This window comes from Anopheles bellator, chromosome 2 (genome assembly GCF_943735745.2).
Source record: "Anopheles bellator chromosome 2, idAnoBellAS_SP24_06.2, whole genome shotgun sequence".
In the NCBI taxonomy this organism is placed as follows: domain Eukaryota; kingdom Metazoa; phylum Arthropoda; class Insecta; order Diptera; family Culicidae; genus Anopheles; species Anopheles bellator.
Window position 1 is genome coordinate 23694443 of NC_071286.1, and position 17098 is coordinate 23711540.

The 17098-nt window shown below is 45.2% G+C and overlaps 3 protein-coding genes across 4 annotated transcripts; 2 read left to right on the top strand and 1 right to left on the bottom strand.

The window, feature by feature from the left end:
• The first annotated feature begins 655 nt into the window (after positions 1–655).
• LOC131208574 (NADH dehydrogenase [ubiquinone] 1 alpha subcomplex assembly factor 3) lies at positions 656–1548 on the top strand. The gene is made up of 2 exons (XM_058201366.1): positions 656–776; positions 847–1548. Exons 1-2 carry the CDS (start codon positions 718–720, stop codon positions 1355–1357), a joined length of 570 nt encoding a protein of 189 aa, XP_058057349.1. The 5' UTR covers positions 656–717; the 3' UTR covers positions 1358–1548.
• A 32-nt stretch (positions 1549–1580) lies between these two features.
• On the bottom strand, positions 1581–5184 carry LOC131208575 (PHAF1 protein CG7083). 2 transcript variants are annotated; one of them, XM_058201367.1, is made up of 5 exons: positions 4985–5184; positions 4005–4087; positions 3320–3927; positions 3026–3259; positions 1581–2947 (listed from the first exon to the last, which is right to left on the bottom strand). In XM_058201367.1, exons 1-5 carry the CDS (start codon positions 5052–5054, stop codon positions 2584–2586), a joined length of 1359 nt encoding a protein of 452 aa, XP_058057350.1. In that variant the 5' UTR covers positions 5055–5184; the 3' UTR covers positions 1581–2583. The 2 variants fall into 2 exon arrangements, with proteins under 2 accessions (XP_058057350.1, XP_058057351.1); XM_058201368.1 differs by lacking the exon at positions 4985–5184 and adding an exon at positions 4832–4879.
• A 1442-nt stretch (positions 5185–6626) lies between these two features.
• LOC131212796 (ubiquitin carboxyl-terminal hydrolase 20) lies at positions 6627–13017 on the top strand. The gene is made up of 6 exons (XM_058206819.1): positions 6627–6692; positions 7255–9488; positions 9602–9872; positions 9942–10256; positions 10331–10934; positions 11097–13017. The coding sequence occupies exons 1-6, from the start codon at positions 6627–6629 to the stop codon at positions 11726–11728; spliced, it is 4122 nt and encodes a 1373-aa protein (XP_058062802.1). The 3' UTR covers positions 11729–13017.
• Positions 13018–17098: the final 4081 nt, after the last annotated feature.

The following is a 17098-nucleotide window of genomic DNA, read 5'->3' on the forward strand; positions in this document are numbered from 1 at the left end:
GATGACGACCACGGCTACTACCACGAGCGTGGACGACCTACAATCTAATGCCTAATGTTTAATCTAATGTTGCTGCCGAATTGTGGAAGCGACAGAGCGCTACGGAAGGTTGGGGCGAAGGAAAAAAAAACTTGTTTCGGCTTATTCGGTATGTTTCATGGGCTTTCACGCAATGCTTCGGAGTGTTTTTGGCCGCACGCACACACAGGTGCGCTCTCTGTGCTTTCCTTCACGGGTTGTCATTCGGTCGTTCGCTGTCACTTTAGCTTCGTCGATTGTGTTTTGTTTTCTTCAAAATTCCGCTCAAATTTTATTTGCTCAGGATAAACCAAATCACGTAATAAAAATTGCGAACCATTCTCTAGTTTAATGTTGAGAAAGAATTTTCAAGAGCTGCTAAGCACAGCTAAAGACCAACATTCAATGATATGCTGCACTAACTTATAGCTTTTACATCTAATTGATAAAATACGCGGTAATATAATACGCGTTTATTTAAAATATTTCTAAAACAAAATGTATTGAGCATAAATGTAATCTCTCTTTCCATTTCGTCGAAAGTACTACAATCGACCAACCATATCAGCTGTGACCGAGCATAGCCTGTTGACAGTTCTCCGCGGATTCTGTAAACAATTTCTCTGAAACTGATCATTTTTAGCAGGCGGTTTCAACGAAGGAAGGATACGGAACGAAGGATATTGTTACCTGGCAAAGATGAACGTTTTACACGAATTAGGACAAATTGCGCAGCGAACGCTTCGAAGGACCATCTGGTACGGTAAAATACACTTTTCTCCCTAAGTGCGGTTGGGCGAATAATAAGCTTGATTACCTTGTCGGCAGCACCACACTCGCACGACGATCCACATATGAAAGCGACGGCAAAACGTCCGTAACGATTCTCAATAAGGAGGCCGACGCCGGGCTGATGATCAACTCGTACAGTCAGTTTGGTTTTAGACTGAACAACGAAATGGTAGTTTTGGGTCCAATGGCGATCTTTTCCCGGACTGTGCTTTCGTGGAATGTGGAAAGCTACGAGGACATAAACGACGCAACGCTCAGCTTGTTCTGTGCCATCGAGCCAAAGATCGACGTTTTGGTGGTTGGTATCGGTGACCAAACCATAACACCGGCCTTTTCGCGCAAAATTATCGACTTCATGAAGCAGTACAAGATCAATGTGGAGGTACTCGGTACCGAGCAGGCTTGTGCTACTTTTAACTTTTTGAACGCCGAAAATCGCGTCGTGGCGGCCGCGCTCATCCCTCCGATCAGCATTCGTCTGACGGAGGACGATCTGATGAGGAAACAGATATCGGTTAGCAAAACGTTCGAAGTGTCCGATAAGTAAACGTTAACACAGAATCCGTTAGATCGATTTGCGAATGTGTACATAATAAAGTTAGAGTTGCCTAGTTGTTAGACACGGAAAAGACGGCTTCGTTCTATTTATATTCTCAATTACTCACCGGGATTACTTCCTACACGTGAGCATTCCCATACACTCCGTTGTTCGTTTGGGCCGCAATAAATGAATAAAACCTCTGCTTTTTGAGTGTCCTTATAAATGATAAACTTATTTTTTGCTTTTATTAATTTTTTCGTATTTTTATGGTATCTTCCTACCAGTGGGGAAATAAAAAGATATTTTAAATCACATTTATCGCTTTTTTCCGTTTCGGTGTTGGTTTTGTGTTAGTTTTACTTGTGGTCAGCGCATAACACGTCTCGCACCCCGAAACCGGTGGAAACGCCCTGAGACCTCGCTGCTGAGAACTTGAACGGTTCAGGAGCCCGACAACATACCGATTGTTGTGTAGATGCTTTTTTCACTTTACATTAGAAACTTTTTACACATGTTTTTACGTACATTTTTGGTTGCATAGTTGATTCCGTTTGTTTTTGTTTACGTTTCCTTTCTTCCATGTTGTCTATAACTTAGATTTTTTCAAGTTTTTGTGTGTTTTTTTGTCGTTTCGTGTGTTTTTTGTATATTTGTTTATGCTGTTTCACTCTTAAAGCTATCCGATAAATTGAAATTAATCAACTAGAATCCGTTCACAACGTCACCCATCTCAGCCCGTGCCTGGTGTAATTCATAAAGAAGTACCGCAAGCGATGTAACACTTAAAAAATCTTTCTTAACCATTAGCATTCGATTATTAATATAAGAAAAAGAAGATAGGGAGAAAGTTAACATAAAGATACACAGAAAAACACAAATAGAACATCGTTTCTACAGGATGATCTTCAACAGCAAAAACTGTGCAGGCATGGAGGAGTAGAGTCGCCTGCAGGATAAGGATGACGGATGAACGTAAATACAGTTACTGACAGTGTGTTTAACTCTTTTGCCCGCCAATGGCAGATCGATTAGTTTTGTGTACCGGCTGAACATTTCAACGGAAAATTGCTGATGCTGTTGCTGTTTGGAAAACAGATCACTTCTAAGCACTGCCAAAAACCGATTTCGATGTTTTTGAGGGGTCGCTAAAACGGTGGACTTAGTTGGTGACCACGCTTAATGGAGACCGAAGATCTCTAAACCAATGAGCTGCGGTCACTGTTTCTAGATGGTCATGCTGTTATGCGAATGTTGCTTTGTTTGTTAGCCTCCTGCAATAGTGCCACATTCCGGTTGCTACTTCCTACGTTACTGCTGTTACCACCGGAGCTAGCAGACTTCCAGTCTACCACATGAAAGGGGGTCGGTGGAAAGTACAGCGTAACTGAGGCGATGAAGTTGTTAGGCATTACTTCGAAAATGATGTCCTGATAGCCATAGCTGAATGTCGAACCAAAAACGTTGGCCGTGTTGGTTGAACCGACACGATGCAGCACAACGGGCCGCTCGGCCGGAGCCAATCGTGATGCGATTGTATCCCACTTTGAGTACGCTGTTATCGTCACTGGTGCATCGAGCGGCGCATCTTCGGTTACCCTAAAAATAGCGACAGTTTATCCACCAAACTCCTATTCCAGTGTCCCGCGCTCAATATGAAGAGAGTTTTTTACATACTTGTCGGCAGCAAGTTGTAACTGAAACTCGCAACGATGATACATGTTAAAGTTGTAGTGTCCCGGGTAGTTGGTGTGCAGAATGATTTTCTTCGCCTTGTGTGTACGAGCATCGAACAGTACGTCGATACCGAGCGTGAAATAGTTGAAAAAGAAATCGCTTCGTTTTGACTGTACGCGGCGGTGGGCGCTCGGTGAATGAATTTTCATTTTGTCCTCGCTTTTGAAGAACACCCTAAAACAGTTTAAAACGGAGTAAGAAACAGAAACCGTATGTAATATTTCTTCTCTTTACCTTGACGGTGCTCCGAGACTGCTGGCAACATCCTGGCAGCTGTCCCCGAACATGATTTCGCGCGTCATACACTGTTTTCGGGGTTCGAGGGCACGCAGCGAACCCTCGGTGTAAAGCTGCAACCGGAGGCCACGCGTACCGTGCGCGTTTCGCAGCACAGTGGCCGCCTCTAGATAGAGTTGCTGTTGGTAGCAGGACAAGGGCAGTGGTGGTGGACGACTGTCGATGACACTAACGCCCGAGTAGATGGCCATTTTAGAAACGATCGGCGAAGCACCACTGGGAAAGTGTAACGAGCCAAGACCGTGGGCGTAACCTGGTTGCAGTTTACTGTCGACCGGGAAGTAGAAACTTAGGCCACGGAAGTGCAGCGCAAAGAGCTGCTTTGCTGCATCATACACGCCAGGGTGGGTAGCACCGAACGAGTGTTCGATCTCTTCGATCGATGGCACAACCTCGGGCGAGTTGAAGGGCAGCGAGCAGTACTTGAGCTTCACCAACTTCATGTTGAAAACTTCGATCGTTTTCAACCGCTGCTGTACCGGGTCAAAGATAAGACGGATGCCGTCCTGTGGCAGGTTGATGATTATATCGACACACAGCGGATTCTGCGAATGGAAGTAAGGTTAAGGGTGACTCTGTGTGACTCATTGCAGCGCTGCAATAACGGGGCGTGCTTTCTTACCGTATCCGAGTAAAGTACTTGTACACCCTTAATAATTCCTACTTGAGATTGTATAATGGCCACTGCTTGCGAGAAATGCATACCTGAGAGGAAATTAATTTGTACATGAATAACAAAAATAAAGTAACAACACAAAGCATTTTATATCAAAATTCCAACGCATCGCATGTTTTCGTACAAAGACAAGATATTTAATTGAACAAAAAAGGATTCTAATCATATGTCAACAAATTTCGGAAGTAACGCGAAAAACTACTCGCGTTGCAAGTGTGTTTATTTTCCTTGCAATCATCACGCAATCTCAACAAACCGTCAGCTGATTCTTTGCGTTGGTGCTCGTGCGACTCCAAACAACAAAGCAGTTGCGCGCAGTGCAACGCACACCATCAAGCCCAACCATCTGTGCTCGATGTTGATGCTTTTTCGCCCATGCTACTATGCAATGCTGGGCGAACTCAACTACACTGGATGCAAACGCACACCATAGCAAAGAGCTTAATAAAAAGCACCCACACACTAGCAATCGCCAAGAAACAACACACAACAAAAGGAATCGTGTTATTCGGAGTAGCAGCGACGAAGATGCGAAATGGATAACGAAGATTCCTTTCACGCAATTGCGAATCGTTCAATGCCAATGTTGTCTTCGAAATTCGTAGAGTCGTATTACGTGAAGCATTCGTTCCCTTTTCCAAGGTCACTGCTAAACAAAAAAAATTGAGTTGTTTGGCGCTCCTGCTTTCCAAAAAAGGAGCACATTACTTAAGTCGTTAGATACTGTCGTCCTTCGTTACAGCAACCATGCACTTTAATCACTTTTTTCACACCTTGGCGCACATGACTCGCCAACGATTATAATTTCATCACACATGTTGTTTTCCAATCCTTGGATGACTAATGACAAAGTACCCATCATCGGGGTCTCGTACGATAAACAAGGCTTTGGGTTGGCTCGTACTTCCGAAGAAAGAAAGGCTTACCGAGAATAAACTCCCAATTCTCGGTTGTCGAACCGAGCGAACGCTCCGGAATCACTTCGAGATCGAGCATTGTACTGTTGAGTTATTGTAGTATACACCTTTAAAATGTCGACCAGCAATGTTTTTGATCGCTCTGGCACGCTAGAAACACTCTAAAACTGATTTTTTCGCACTCCGTAACTCTTTTACGCAGTTTTCTTTGTTTTTAATGCTACTCTGCTCTGGCACGGGCTTACTTTGCACTGTTGCTGCACTGTTTACACGACCATTCGTCCCTCTCGCTCGACGCTCGTCGCTGTCAGCTCATAAAAGATCAACATTACGACTGGCAACACTGGCGTACACTGCAAACACCTGAAAATAAATTAGAAAATAATAGCAATTGCTGTTTAGGTGCAGTAAAAATAAAAAAGAATCCTGGTAGTGATAAGTAAAAACAAAACAGGAACAGGAAAAAAGGAAAAACGCCTCAGTATCATGATTGTTTTAACGTTAACATGATTGATTTTCAAATGGCCACGAATGAACCTTACAAAGAAAAAGAAGAAGAACATTCATCCCCAGCTGACACCTGTCAGTGCGGACATTTGACAAACGGAGTGATGCAGAAGACGAAAAATCGACCATTTCGTCCTCGTCATAAATTTATAAATTTCGCACGGTCAGCTTCGATTCCGACCCGAGTCCTGGGCTCATTCCGTACTTTTGGTCCGCAATTCAACGAGGTGCTTTGGCGCGTGTGCAGCCTATAGGTGTGAACACGTACCGAAAGTCTAACATCTTTGCATGAAGAGGCAACGTGAGAGTGCATTCCAAAGAAAGTTAGCTTACCGCTCGAGGTTTGTGATGTTTGCGCAACGACGCAGAGAGTAGGATACGATTGCTGGAAGGACATTTTTGGTACGGCAGCATTCGTTGCCCCTTGAAGAAGTTCCGGTGATCCTCCGGCACCGCGTTCCTGTGTGACTTGCGTTCTTAGTGGTGCATTTTTTTGTCGTCATCGTCATCATAATTTTCATAAACATCACCCAAACGTCACATTCCGTAGTCAGCTGGCGAAGATGATTTGTTGATGATTGTATAGGCTGTGAATGATTTGCGCTGCGGATTTTTCTCCAGTGTGGGATGTGCGTGATTGAAATCGATCAAAATAATTGAGCGACAAGTGAAATTAAACTCTGCCTATCCATCGCACGCAACCCTTACCCTAGTGCTGAACTGCGAGAGAACGAACGAGCAGTGTTGCATTTGCGTCGAACATTTCCAATTAGCTGTCGCGTTTGCCAGGAGTTGACACCATTCGATGGAAGCTGGAGAAACTAGTAGAAACAGTCGAGAGTAACCCATCCACGTGTCTCCACCTTCCTCAGGGGACTGGCAGTACGGTTCTTGTCGTCGTTGGTGTTAAATTATGTTTCGTAAGTCGGCCGGACCACCGCCGCCACCACCGACGGAGGCGGTAGGCAGTCTGCAGAAGCAACATTAGTGGCACCAACATTACATAAGAAACTCGTTGGACGTGCGGCTTGCGATTGCGATTGCACCTACTACGTCCAGCTCATTGTAGCCTCGGAAGAGCATTCGCAGACACCTTCCTCTCGGCTGACCCGCAGCCTGCTGCAAGGCGCTAAACCTTTCAGCCATGAAGTGCACTCACCTGCAAAACGTCGTGCAGCTTTCGTTGTCGGAGCTCTGCAAGCTGAAGAAGGTAAAGCTAAGGTCGCACATTCATCCCTGTGCACCACCTTGCGTATAAGTCCAAGCTCAGTTACTCCCTTTGCTAGTAATTCGCTTCATATGACAAAGAAGGTGCAAGAAGATTCAACTTTCAATCGGAAGAAAGGCAGACTTTAATTACATGTAGTCGCTATATTTACTATTCGTTAAAAGCGTTTCTGAAGTACATTTAGTGCTGTTCGGACCTCTTGAGTCATAAGAATAGAGGAAAGTATGCAGAATTAAAATGTCAATGAAAAATTAAGTTTGTTGTCAAAGTTTATTTGCCGATTCATTCCCTTCGACAGTCCAATGCACTTGTGATTCAAAAGCATCGTTTTTGTCTGACTTGAGTTCTTTTGTTTCACCTTTCTGCACAGCTATGTAACGATAAGTTTTTTCCTTCCTTTTCGAAGTGTGACACTATGGACTTTACAGAATATCTATCCGTATACCTTATTCGGAGGCACTGAAAAACGGCGTTTCGTATTGACAAGTCCTTCTGTTGTTTGTTTTGTAGTCTCATTTATTTCTATCTCGTTCCGTTTTTGCAGGACGAACCGTGCACGGATTGTGAGGCGAACGGGCCGAACCTTTGGATATGTTTACAGAAGAGCTGCCTGCACATAGGGTGCTCCGAGCAGTGCAAAGATCACAGCACGATACACTTTCAAGCGAACCGCTCACACTGTATCCACATGAACTTATCATCACAAAGGGTTTGGTGCTATCTGTGCGAATCGGAACAGTTTTTCACAAACTATCAACACCAGCAGCAGCTGTTACAACAGCCGCAGCAGCATTACCACTACCGCCGCACGTCGATCGTAAGCAACGATTCTAGCGAAACCAGCCGCTACTCATCGTCGGCTGCGAACACTGACAAGTTGATCGTGCACGCCGACAAGCTGGTTACAGCGGCCACCTTTGATGGGGCTGGAATGGGGGGTGATTCCTGCGATAGCAGTGGCGAGGACGACGATTTCGAGCGGCAAGGAAAGTGGAACGGCTTGGTGGGGCTTCAGAACATTGCCAACACGTGCTACATGAATGCGGCACTCCAGGCACTCAGCAACAGTCCTCCGCTTACCGGCTTTTTTCTCGACTGCGGATCTATTCTTGAGACCGATCTTCTTGGTGGAGGTGGTAGTAACACGAGCGGTACCAAGCCTGGGCTCGCGAAGCAGTACCACAAGCTGATCCGCGAAATGTGGTGCAAAAATCGACGCTACGTTGTGCCTGGGAGCATTTTGTGTGGAATTCGCATCGTACATCCGATGTTCCGCGGCTATCAACAGCACGATACACAGGAGTTTCTACGTTGCTTCATGGATCAGCTTCACGAAGAACTGAAGGAAGTGATGGCGCCACCACCGCCGGATGTTCTTACGACTCGACCAGACGATGACGATGATGACGCTTCGGACGGTCATCCGTCGCCGTGTTCATCGCCATCGCCTTCGCAGTCGGAGGGAGAGTACGAAACGTGCGACAGTGGTGTTTCTGAACGGTCTAGTCTTTCCGATGATCAACTGTCGCCCGGTGTACCGCCCAACGGTCAATCGATTGGTAATCGATTTCGAACGCTTTCCTCCCGCACACCAAGCCCGCCAACTAATCGAAGGACAGCAGCTAGCGGTACTCGTGTTCGAAGCACCACCTCTCCCCGACAGCAATCGCCGGTCGGAAGCAGCCGATCTGGGGCGAGTAGCGTTTTATCTGCCACCACGGGTAGCACCATTTCTTCCGGTGGTGTAGGTGCCAGCAATGGTGGTGGTGGTGGCGGCGGTGGCGGGGATCCATCAGACACGGGTACTGGCACCAGCCCACCGAAGGAGAAGTCGTCGCAGCGGTCCATTATAAGCGACATATTCGATGGCAAACTTTTGTCTTCAGTGCAGTGTTTGACGTGTGATCGAGTTTCGACACGTGAGGAAACATTCCAAGACCTTTCATTACCCATCCCGGGTAAGGATCACTTGGCCGTTCTACACCAAACACAAAGTATGTCCCCTTCTACCGCTTCCGGAGCTTCGGTTGCAGGAAGTAGCGCTTCATCGGCAGGACCCTCCAGCAGTGCGGCTAGTTCCGTCGCTAGCAGTGGCAGCAGCAGTGGCGGTGTAGGAGGGATTACATGTTCCGATGCGGTCTATTCTGTGAATGGCGATACTTGGTTGTGGTGGTTCTGGAACTCGCCATTTTGGAGCTGGGTGCGGTCGTGGTTCTGGGGTCCAGCTGTCACGCTGCACGACTGTATGGCGGCGTTTTTCAGTGCCGACGAACTGAAGGGGGACAATATGTACAGCTGCGAACGATGCAACAAGCTGCGAAATGGTGTCAAGTATTCGCGTGTGCTCGCCCTGCCTGAGATGCTGTGTGTGCACTTGAAGCGGTTCCGGCACGATCTGTCGTACAGCTCGAAGATCTCGAGCGCTGTGCACTTTCCGCTTTACGGGCTCGATATGCGACCGTATTTGCACAAGGACTGTCGGTCAGAAGTAACGTCGTACGATCTGTGCGCAGTGATTTGCCACCATGGTACGGTGGGTGGTGGACATTACACGAGCTTCGCGAAACATGACCCCACCGGAAAGTGGTTCGAGTTTGATGATCAGCTCGTGACGCAAGTTACGCCTGAGTACGTGCAAAGTTGCGAGGCATATGTACTGTTTTATCGCAAAAACAACGCCAAGATGGTCACGGTACGGGCCCAGGCAAGCAATATTCTCACCATGGAGGAACAAGCATCGGACATACGGTTCTACGTGTCGCGTAACTGGCTGCATCGGTAAGATAATAGTTGCTTATGAACCAATTAGGGGTCTGTGTGTAGATTATTTTCATCTTTATTAGTTTGTCTAGTATCAACTATAAAATCCTTTCGTTGTTGCCATTTTGTAGTTTCAATACTTTTGCCGAACCGGGACCAATCGACAACTGGACACTACTCTGTCCGCACGGTGCGTTTCCGCCAAACAAAGCGTCGCATTTCTCCAAGCTGGTCGTGCCATTCCCACAAACGCTATGGGACTTTCTGTACAAAAAGTTTGGCGGTGGCCCCGTCTGTAATCATATCTTTCCGTGCCACATCTGCAAGAAGGCGGCCGAACTACTGTCGCGACGTCAACGCCACGAGCTTGAAACATTCACTGCGTACAACGACGAGTTTCAGGTATTTTTGGCATCGATTTTTCACTCCAGCTGCCTTTGAGATTCAACTAATTCTCGGTCTTTTTTATAGTTCAATGATACACCGACTACAATCTACGCTATTTCTATGGCATGGTTCCGGCAATGGCAACTGTTTGCTCGTGGGCTAACGACGGACGATCCTGGACCTATTAACAACCGAACGATCGCAATCCAGGGTGACAACAGTGTGCCACTGCGCAGCGTGCGGCCATTCTCCGACTATGCGCAAATCAATGCAAATCTGTGGCACTTCTTCCACGGCTTATATGGTGGAGGGCCAGAGATTGTGCTGCAAGGCAATCCAATACCACCACCGCCGGTACCTGCCGTTACGGTTGACGAACCGAAACAAAAACCTCCGAAGGTATGTGTATAAATGCCAACAAATCGATAAAAAGAACTGCAGATCGAGAATCTTAATGTGGTTTTTTCCTAAAGGAACATTCGGCGGAAGTGATGGACGTCGCCGAAGAGGATCGTTTAGGAACCGTTTCGCGTAGCGATTCCTTTGGGGCCAATCATGCGGATCGTGACTCAGCCATCGAAGTTACAGTGTCGGAGTCGACATCGAACGATACTGTGCCGATTGCGGTCGGGGCCTCCGATGGAAACATTGCCACGCGCCCACAAAAAAGTGTATCGTTCGAGGATAACGACGGCTATCGGGACGGCGACAGCAGTGAGGATGCACTGGTGGATGAAGAGACTCCATCGGATCGTTCCGGTGTACCATTGTCCTCGCAGAAGAGTGATAGTTTTACGTCAAAGCGCAAAGCTTATTCCAAAGGGTTCACGACTTCTTCAACTCGACGGAATAGTGAAAATACTGGCAAAGGTGGCGATGTTGGCACGGGACCCTCTAAACGGAAGCAACATCAGCACGGTGGGAGCAAACAACCAGATGCTGCTGGTACGCCGCTGATCAACGGTTTGGATAATGCAATTACAGTACCCGTTTTGGAGCGATTGGAAATCGGCAGCAAGAAAGACCGTCGCCACAAGGCTAGCCAGATGAAGGCAAACGGATTTTTTGGTCCCGAAGGTAAATTACATTCGTAAACTGAGTTGGAGCGGGGGAAAATCTTATGACAGATTCACATATTTCTGCATCTTGTATATTTTCTATTTATACTGGAATAATCTTGTAGACGGTAAAATGCTTCATTTATCATTGATGTTTTTGTTTTGTGTTTACATCTTGCAGGTAAATACCAAAGTTCTTTGAACGATTACACCAATGGGGACGACGAAACAGACAGCATGGTGCCACCTGAAGGTACTACCGGTGTACCGCGAACCGAATCGTTTTCCCATTACCAATCTTTTTACTCTGGTGGTGGTATAAACGATGGATCGACGACATCTGGATTGGCCAGCTCTTACTCCGTTCCCACCTTTGGCTCTCATCAGTCGGAATCAGTTGATTCGAATAGAAGTAGCGAGGAAGTAGTTCCACTTCTAGCAGTGGGCAACGGTGGAAAATCTGAGGCGACCCTCGAGACTGATGATTACAGTCGAAACGTTGACAGTAGTGGGTCACTAACGACATCAAGTGCCAAATCGCACCATCATCACCACCACCATCATCGCAAGGGACGACACGGAGGATCAACGGAGGAAGGTTCGGGGGCTGTTGAAAAATCAGGCGGCGGAATGTCGTTCGGTCGGCGTAAACTAAAGATAAAATATATGAAAAAGTTGGCCGCTCGTGCAGGTGGTTCGCGCAGTTCCCGTAACAACGGAACAGTAGACGGCCGCCCGGATGATGATTCTGTTGACGGAGTTGGAGTAGTGGCCATGAATGGTGTCAGTGAGCACAGTGAGGGGGTGAAATGAGACAGGCAACATCGTTTTCGCTTTCTATCATTCCGATAGCACGACTAGAAGTGGATATGATTTGATCTCGGGCCGCTCAAGGGCAATGGCAGTGTATTTCCCATCCTTCGGGAGCGGTGCGCACGTAAAGATTCACGGTGAAGGTTGACAATTGAATAATTCCATTGCTATCGCTTCGCTTTCGCTGCGAAGTGAATGGTTTGAAACATAGAAAGGCAGCAGGCAGTAAACATATACCAGAATGTGATTAGCATTAGGCGGTTTCGGGGAAGGGTTTAGTTATTTATGCCTCCTGCTGAGGATTTCTTTGCGGATGATGCTTTGGCAGAAGTTGCAGTAGTATGGTTTTTGTTTTCTTTTTAAGTGAAATGCAATAATCGGATTGGCTTTCCGTCTCTCTGGAGTAAGTTATTTTGATGCGTATGTTGACATCATTTTTCACTTTGTTTTATGCAAGTTTGCTCGAATATGTTTCGTTTGCAGTTAAATTATGTGGGACTGTTTGATGAAATCGAAATCCGTACGTCGCCGCAAAGCTGAAGTCGGGATGAATGCGTAAGCAATGAAACCTCGTGTTACCCTGTGTTACGGACAGAGACCGATATTGTACGAGAAAGGGGTAAAGGATAAGCTATTCTGTGAGATTGAGTGAAGCCAAAAACTGTTAACAGAAAGCAAAACACCGGGTGATGTTCTATTATTGTAATAACTATATTACACCAATTACGAATTACATAAAAGCACACCATTTGATCGGTATCGGTGCTGGTACTAGCAATAGGGTTCATCAAATTATAAAACGCTCCTGATCAACTTTCTTACTTTCTTCTGTCGAGATATAGGAAGGTGCCGGGTTGTATGGGTGCGCATATTGACACCCCTTAAATAGATTTAGTCGGTGCTTTAATATAGCTCGTTGACATCTGTTGGAAGAGTTTACAAATAATAGAGTAATGGTTTACTTATGTTTTTTATTATTATTTTGCTTTATGTGTACACTTGTGATTCTGAACATTTTTGAATTGTTGGGTAATGTTCTAGTTTTTGTTCGTTTTATTTTCCTTTAAATTTATGTATGCAATCGTGTTACAAAGGCTAGCATTTTTGGGTTATTTACCTTTCTTCGGCAAACGATATGAGAGCACATAGCACGTAAGCAAGGGCAACGCGCGTAAGAAGACAGTGGACCAATTACGGGTTTTGTAGAGAGGGCACGATCGCGGCGATGAGTGATTGATAGGAAATTTTGAAAGAACAACTTAAGAGCGAGAAAAATGAGACATTAATGCTTACCAGAAACGCTACCAATGTCAGGATGACATTCTTTGAGTTGCATTAAAAAATGTGCAAGTAATAAAAGCTACAAACTACAAAGTTTACTACGAATTCCAAAGAAAACGAAACGACAAATGTTTTTTTTTCTAACTTCGTTTTCCGAACAGTGGGAAACAGTCCGAACTGTTGTATATTGTTTTCTTGTAATGTTTAATTGCAGTGCACCGAAACAGATAATCGATATATGGTGGTGATAAACTCCTATGGTCTTACACATTCTACGTGAGTACCTTCAATCATCTTATATCCAGTACGAGGAACGCGAGGAGTGAGCTGGGCGTACCTTGGTCCAGTTGGACACAAAGCTCAATGTCCTCTAAAATAATTTTTTTTCTCGGTGATGAAAGACGTTTTCAGTTGTATCCATTTTGCAGCAAATGATAGATGGGTATAGATCCCTCGCGACGGAAGCTCCCCTTTCTGTGAGCGTATTTTGAGTGAAAATAAAACATGTTAAGAAAACAAAATTTGAAGAAAAAAAATCATCATCATCGAGATCTTTGTTTCGTCTCACTGGCCTAACTACATTCTGTCGTTAAACCCACATATTATTTTTCTTCCCAATTGTCTGTCGAAAGTATACCAAAGTACACAAGCTCTCGCACACAGATACAGCCACAATTTGCAATGGTGACGGTTTATGAATGAAAACCGCAAATATCTCGACAATTACAGTGGACAACGTACTGATGCTGAACGTTTGAAATCAAATGTAGGTGAAATAGTGTTACAACTGATTCATTGTTGTTATCGTGCCGTCTATATTGTTTGTGTTGCACGGGCAACTGATTTAGATTAATCATATCTGCTGACCCACTTACAGTGTTTAATCTAAATTACTTTAGAAAATTCTCAGATAAGCTCCCTTTATCTACGCTCCACGTGTTCTAATGTTTCTCCCTTGGTGGATTAAAAATAGAAACATCAAGCGTTTCGAATCCATCGGTTAGACGGCAAAACTAAAGGAAAGCCGGCCTATAGGCACACTTCTTAAAAGTCACGTAGGCAAAGGATTACCGAAGCAGAAACGGTGAGCAGCTGTTCAATCAGCTTGACCGATCGAATATGATGGCGCGTAATTTGAACATTACTGTTAGTGCGATTGGTTTATGTAAAATCGCAGCGGCGACATTTATCAAGCGCGGAAATAAAAATCCAACCAAGTCGATCGACCAAGCCGTGAACCAGACAGATTTAAAAATGATTATTTTCACCGGTGTATGCTCATTAAGTCATGTCCAAGCGTTGCAAAATAAAACACGGGCACATTCACACGATCAGCAGTGTTCGCAGCATAGGAAAGGGTATCGCAATGATACGACACATGGCCGGCAGAAACTCAGGGAGCCGGCCATCTCAACCTGCCAACCATACGCGTTGTTCATCCATTCGCCACTTCCATCTTTTTTCTTCTTCCCTTCTCAAACCCGGTACGCGTACGCCATTCGTGAACGCGTGTCCGTACGCTTCGGAGGCGGATTTTGCGCTGCAGTGGCTTGAACGCACTCGTTCTTGCAGTAGCATCAGTTGCAGTTTTCAGTTCCGCATTTGTTAAAGTCTACGCAGTTTCTGAAACCGTTTGAAAATCGTAAAAAAGGAATCATCCTCGCTGTGGTTTGACCAACACTATCGCCCGGACCGGCGGAATCCTCTCGAACCGGCATCCGAATCGTTCTCAAACATTCTCGAAAATGCTACATTTCTTGTAACATTCGATAGCCGCGCAGCTTACATTGCATTTATTGGCTTTCTATTGGTTTCTATCCGTTGAGACGATTGTGGAGCCGAACACCACGGTCCCGTGAAGCAACACCGGCAACACGCCTTTTCCAACAACAGACAACAGGTAGGTAGCTATCGGGAAGGGAATATCAATGTTCCGGTTACAATTGTGTACCAAGCAGAAGCATTTTTCTTGCAAAATTAAGTGATAGAAATGCCAACAAGCCAAGCAACGATTGACAAGATGGACGGGACGTGGATCCAGGGTTAATTGGGCATCTCGATTTCACACACCGCGTTCCGTGGAGGTCGTTTGAGGCCGTCTGGCGGCTCCACACTACCTTGATAGATTACCGCTTTTGTCAGCATCGACGTGAGTGCGTGTGTGTTTTGTGGGCTTGAACGGTTGTGTGTGCGTGAGTTGTGCGGAATTCACCAGTCCAGGCATTGTACCCCATTATTATTTGCACATATTTTTCGCAGGGAACGGGTTGCGATACACGAATGCGTACAGTGGCCACACTTTGGTTGTGCGTTCGTAAGCGTTTATGATGTGAGTCAATGACGATGTCGACGCGAGTTTTGATTACTGCGGATTCACCAACTGGCGTGCTGTTTATTGTTCTACAGACATACACATACATCTCAAACACGTGGCCACCATTATTCTACGGAAGAGAGAGAGTTGGGCTTCCTCGAGAAAAGACGTAAAACACGCAGACCGGTTCGGTCCATTTCTCTCCTGTACCATACGCACTGCTTCCTTTTTTGACCCCAGTTGACGTCGCAAAAAGCTGAGAGCCTCTGTTGCTAGGTGACAAACTATGATATTCAACACCTTCACAACAGTGGAGTGGATTTTAATTCGAAAAATAAATACTTAGAAATATAGCATAACCTAAATGGTATGCAGCAACAATTTAGTCCCCTACGTTCATTTGGACTATTTTTTTAGAGTTACCACTTCGTTGATTCCTTTGGAACTGATATTTATTTCATGAAGGATGCGATACAATAATTTCCGACCTACTGTTCTGTCGTAAATCAAACCTCCGGCATTTTTATTGCGCTACCTTCGTAGCTGATCTGGTGGACGGCTGCTGAGATGATCTTCGTCGGAGTGAAAGGTGTTCGTCAGGTATCTTCCAGATTTAGCTGATCGAGTCTAGTTTCGACAGCGACCGGCTTTCACTCCATCGTAAAGCGCATCTAACATGAAACGGAAAATGATTTCTCTGTAGGATAATTAAAAGAGTTTAAGTCTAAGCAGAGTTAGCATTAGTTGCAGAAATGCATAGTTTTGAGCCTCTTTTTAGAAATTATTGTTTGTTCAGTTTCAACTCCCTTACGATCCTTTTTTGCATAACCTCTGATCTTCTGGTTTACACAGGCATGTAACAGGAACCGGCTTTGAAGTATGTCATCGAATGGCATCTCTTTCTTTCATTCTTTTTTCTCCCTTTCTCTTTCTCTCTCTCTCTCTTCTCTCTCTCTTCTCTCTCTATCTCTCTCTATCTCTCTCTTTCAACTCGATTTGTCTTCGTGTGGAATTCGATCGAACATCGTTTTTCACGGATGCTGCTTGCCTAAACATCCACCTTCGAACTTTCTTCCGAAACCATAAATCTTGTGCTAAGATGAGTTTCTCGTGCTTTTTATCTGTCCTCTGCGGTAGCGGATCAGACCCAGCAGCTGTTCCGTTCGTTTTCCATAATTCTTAATACGAAGACGTGACAATCTTTCGCACCCATTTTATAGCATTTGGTATTCTGGAACTTTTAGCTTTGTCCTACACCTTCAACATATAATATTTTGCCATTATTTATTTAGCCTGCTTCCGTAAGCCGTATGGTTACGTATGGTGATACGTTAAACAGAATATGCGAATTATGCGCGCCAAAGTAATCGATGATTAGTGGCAGTAATTTGTGGACTGACCAAATCGAACCGCTAGACAGTGAGACAGTGTTGTGTCCGTGAGATGGAATTATCTTCACTTTGCTCTCAAAAGTATAATCTCATTGATCTCTAATAATGGTAATCATCTTTTCTCTTCCGATGTTGTCTTTAGTTCAATTCTATTCATAAAGAATAGTTTATTTCTCTTCAAACCGCTGCAAAAGAGCGATAGTCCCAATCGTAAGCCTAGCCGAATGTTTCGTAAGCGAAACTGTGATCCTGATGCTCACGGTGGAAAATAAACAATGCTCTGCTCGCGTTTTAGCTCTTCGTGCCTCGACTGTCTCTCTGTTTATTTATCTCTTTTTCGGCCCAATGAAAGTGTAATTGTTTGTCCTTGCTTCTGATCGATTT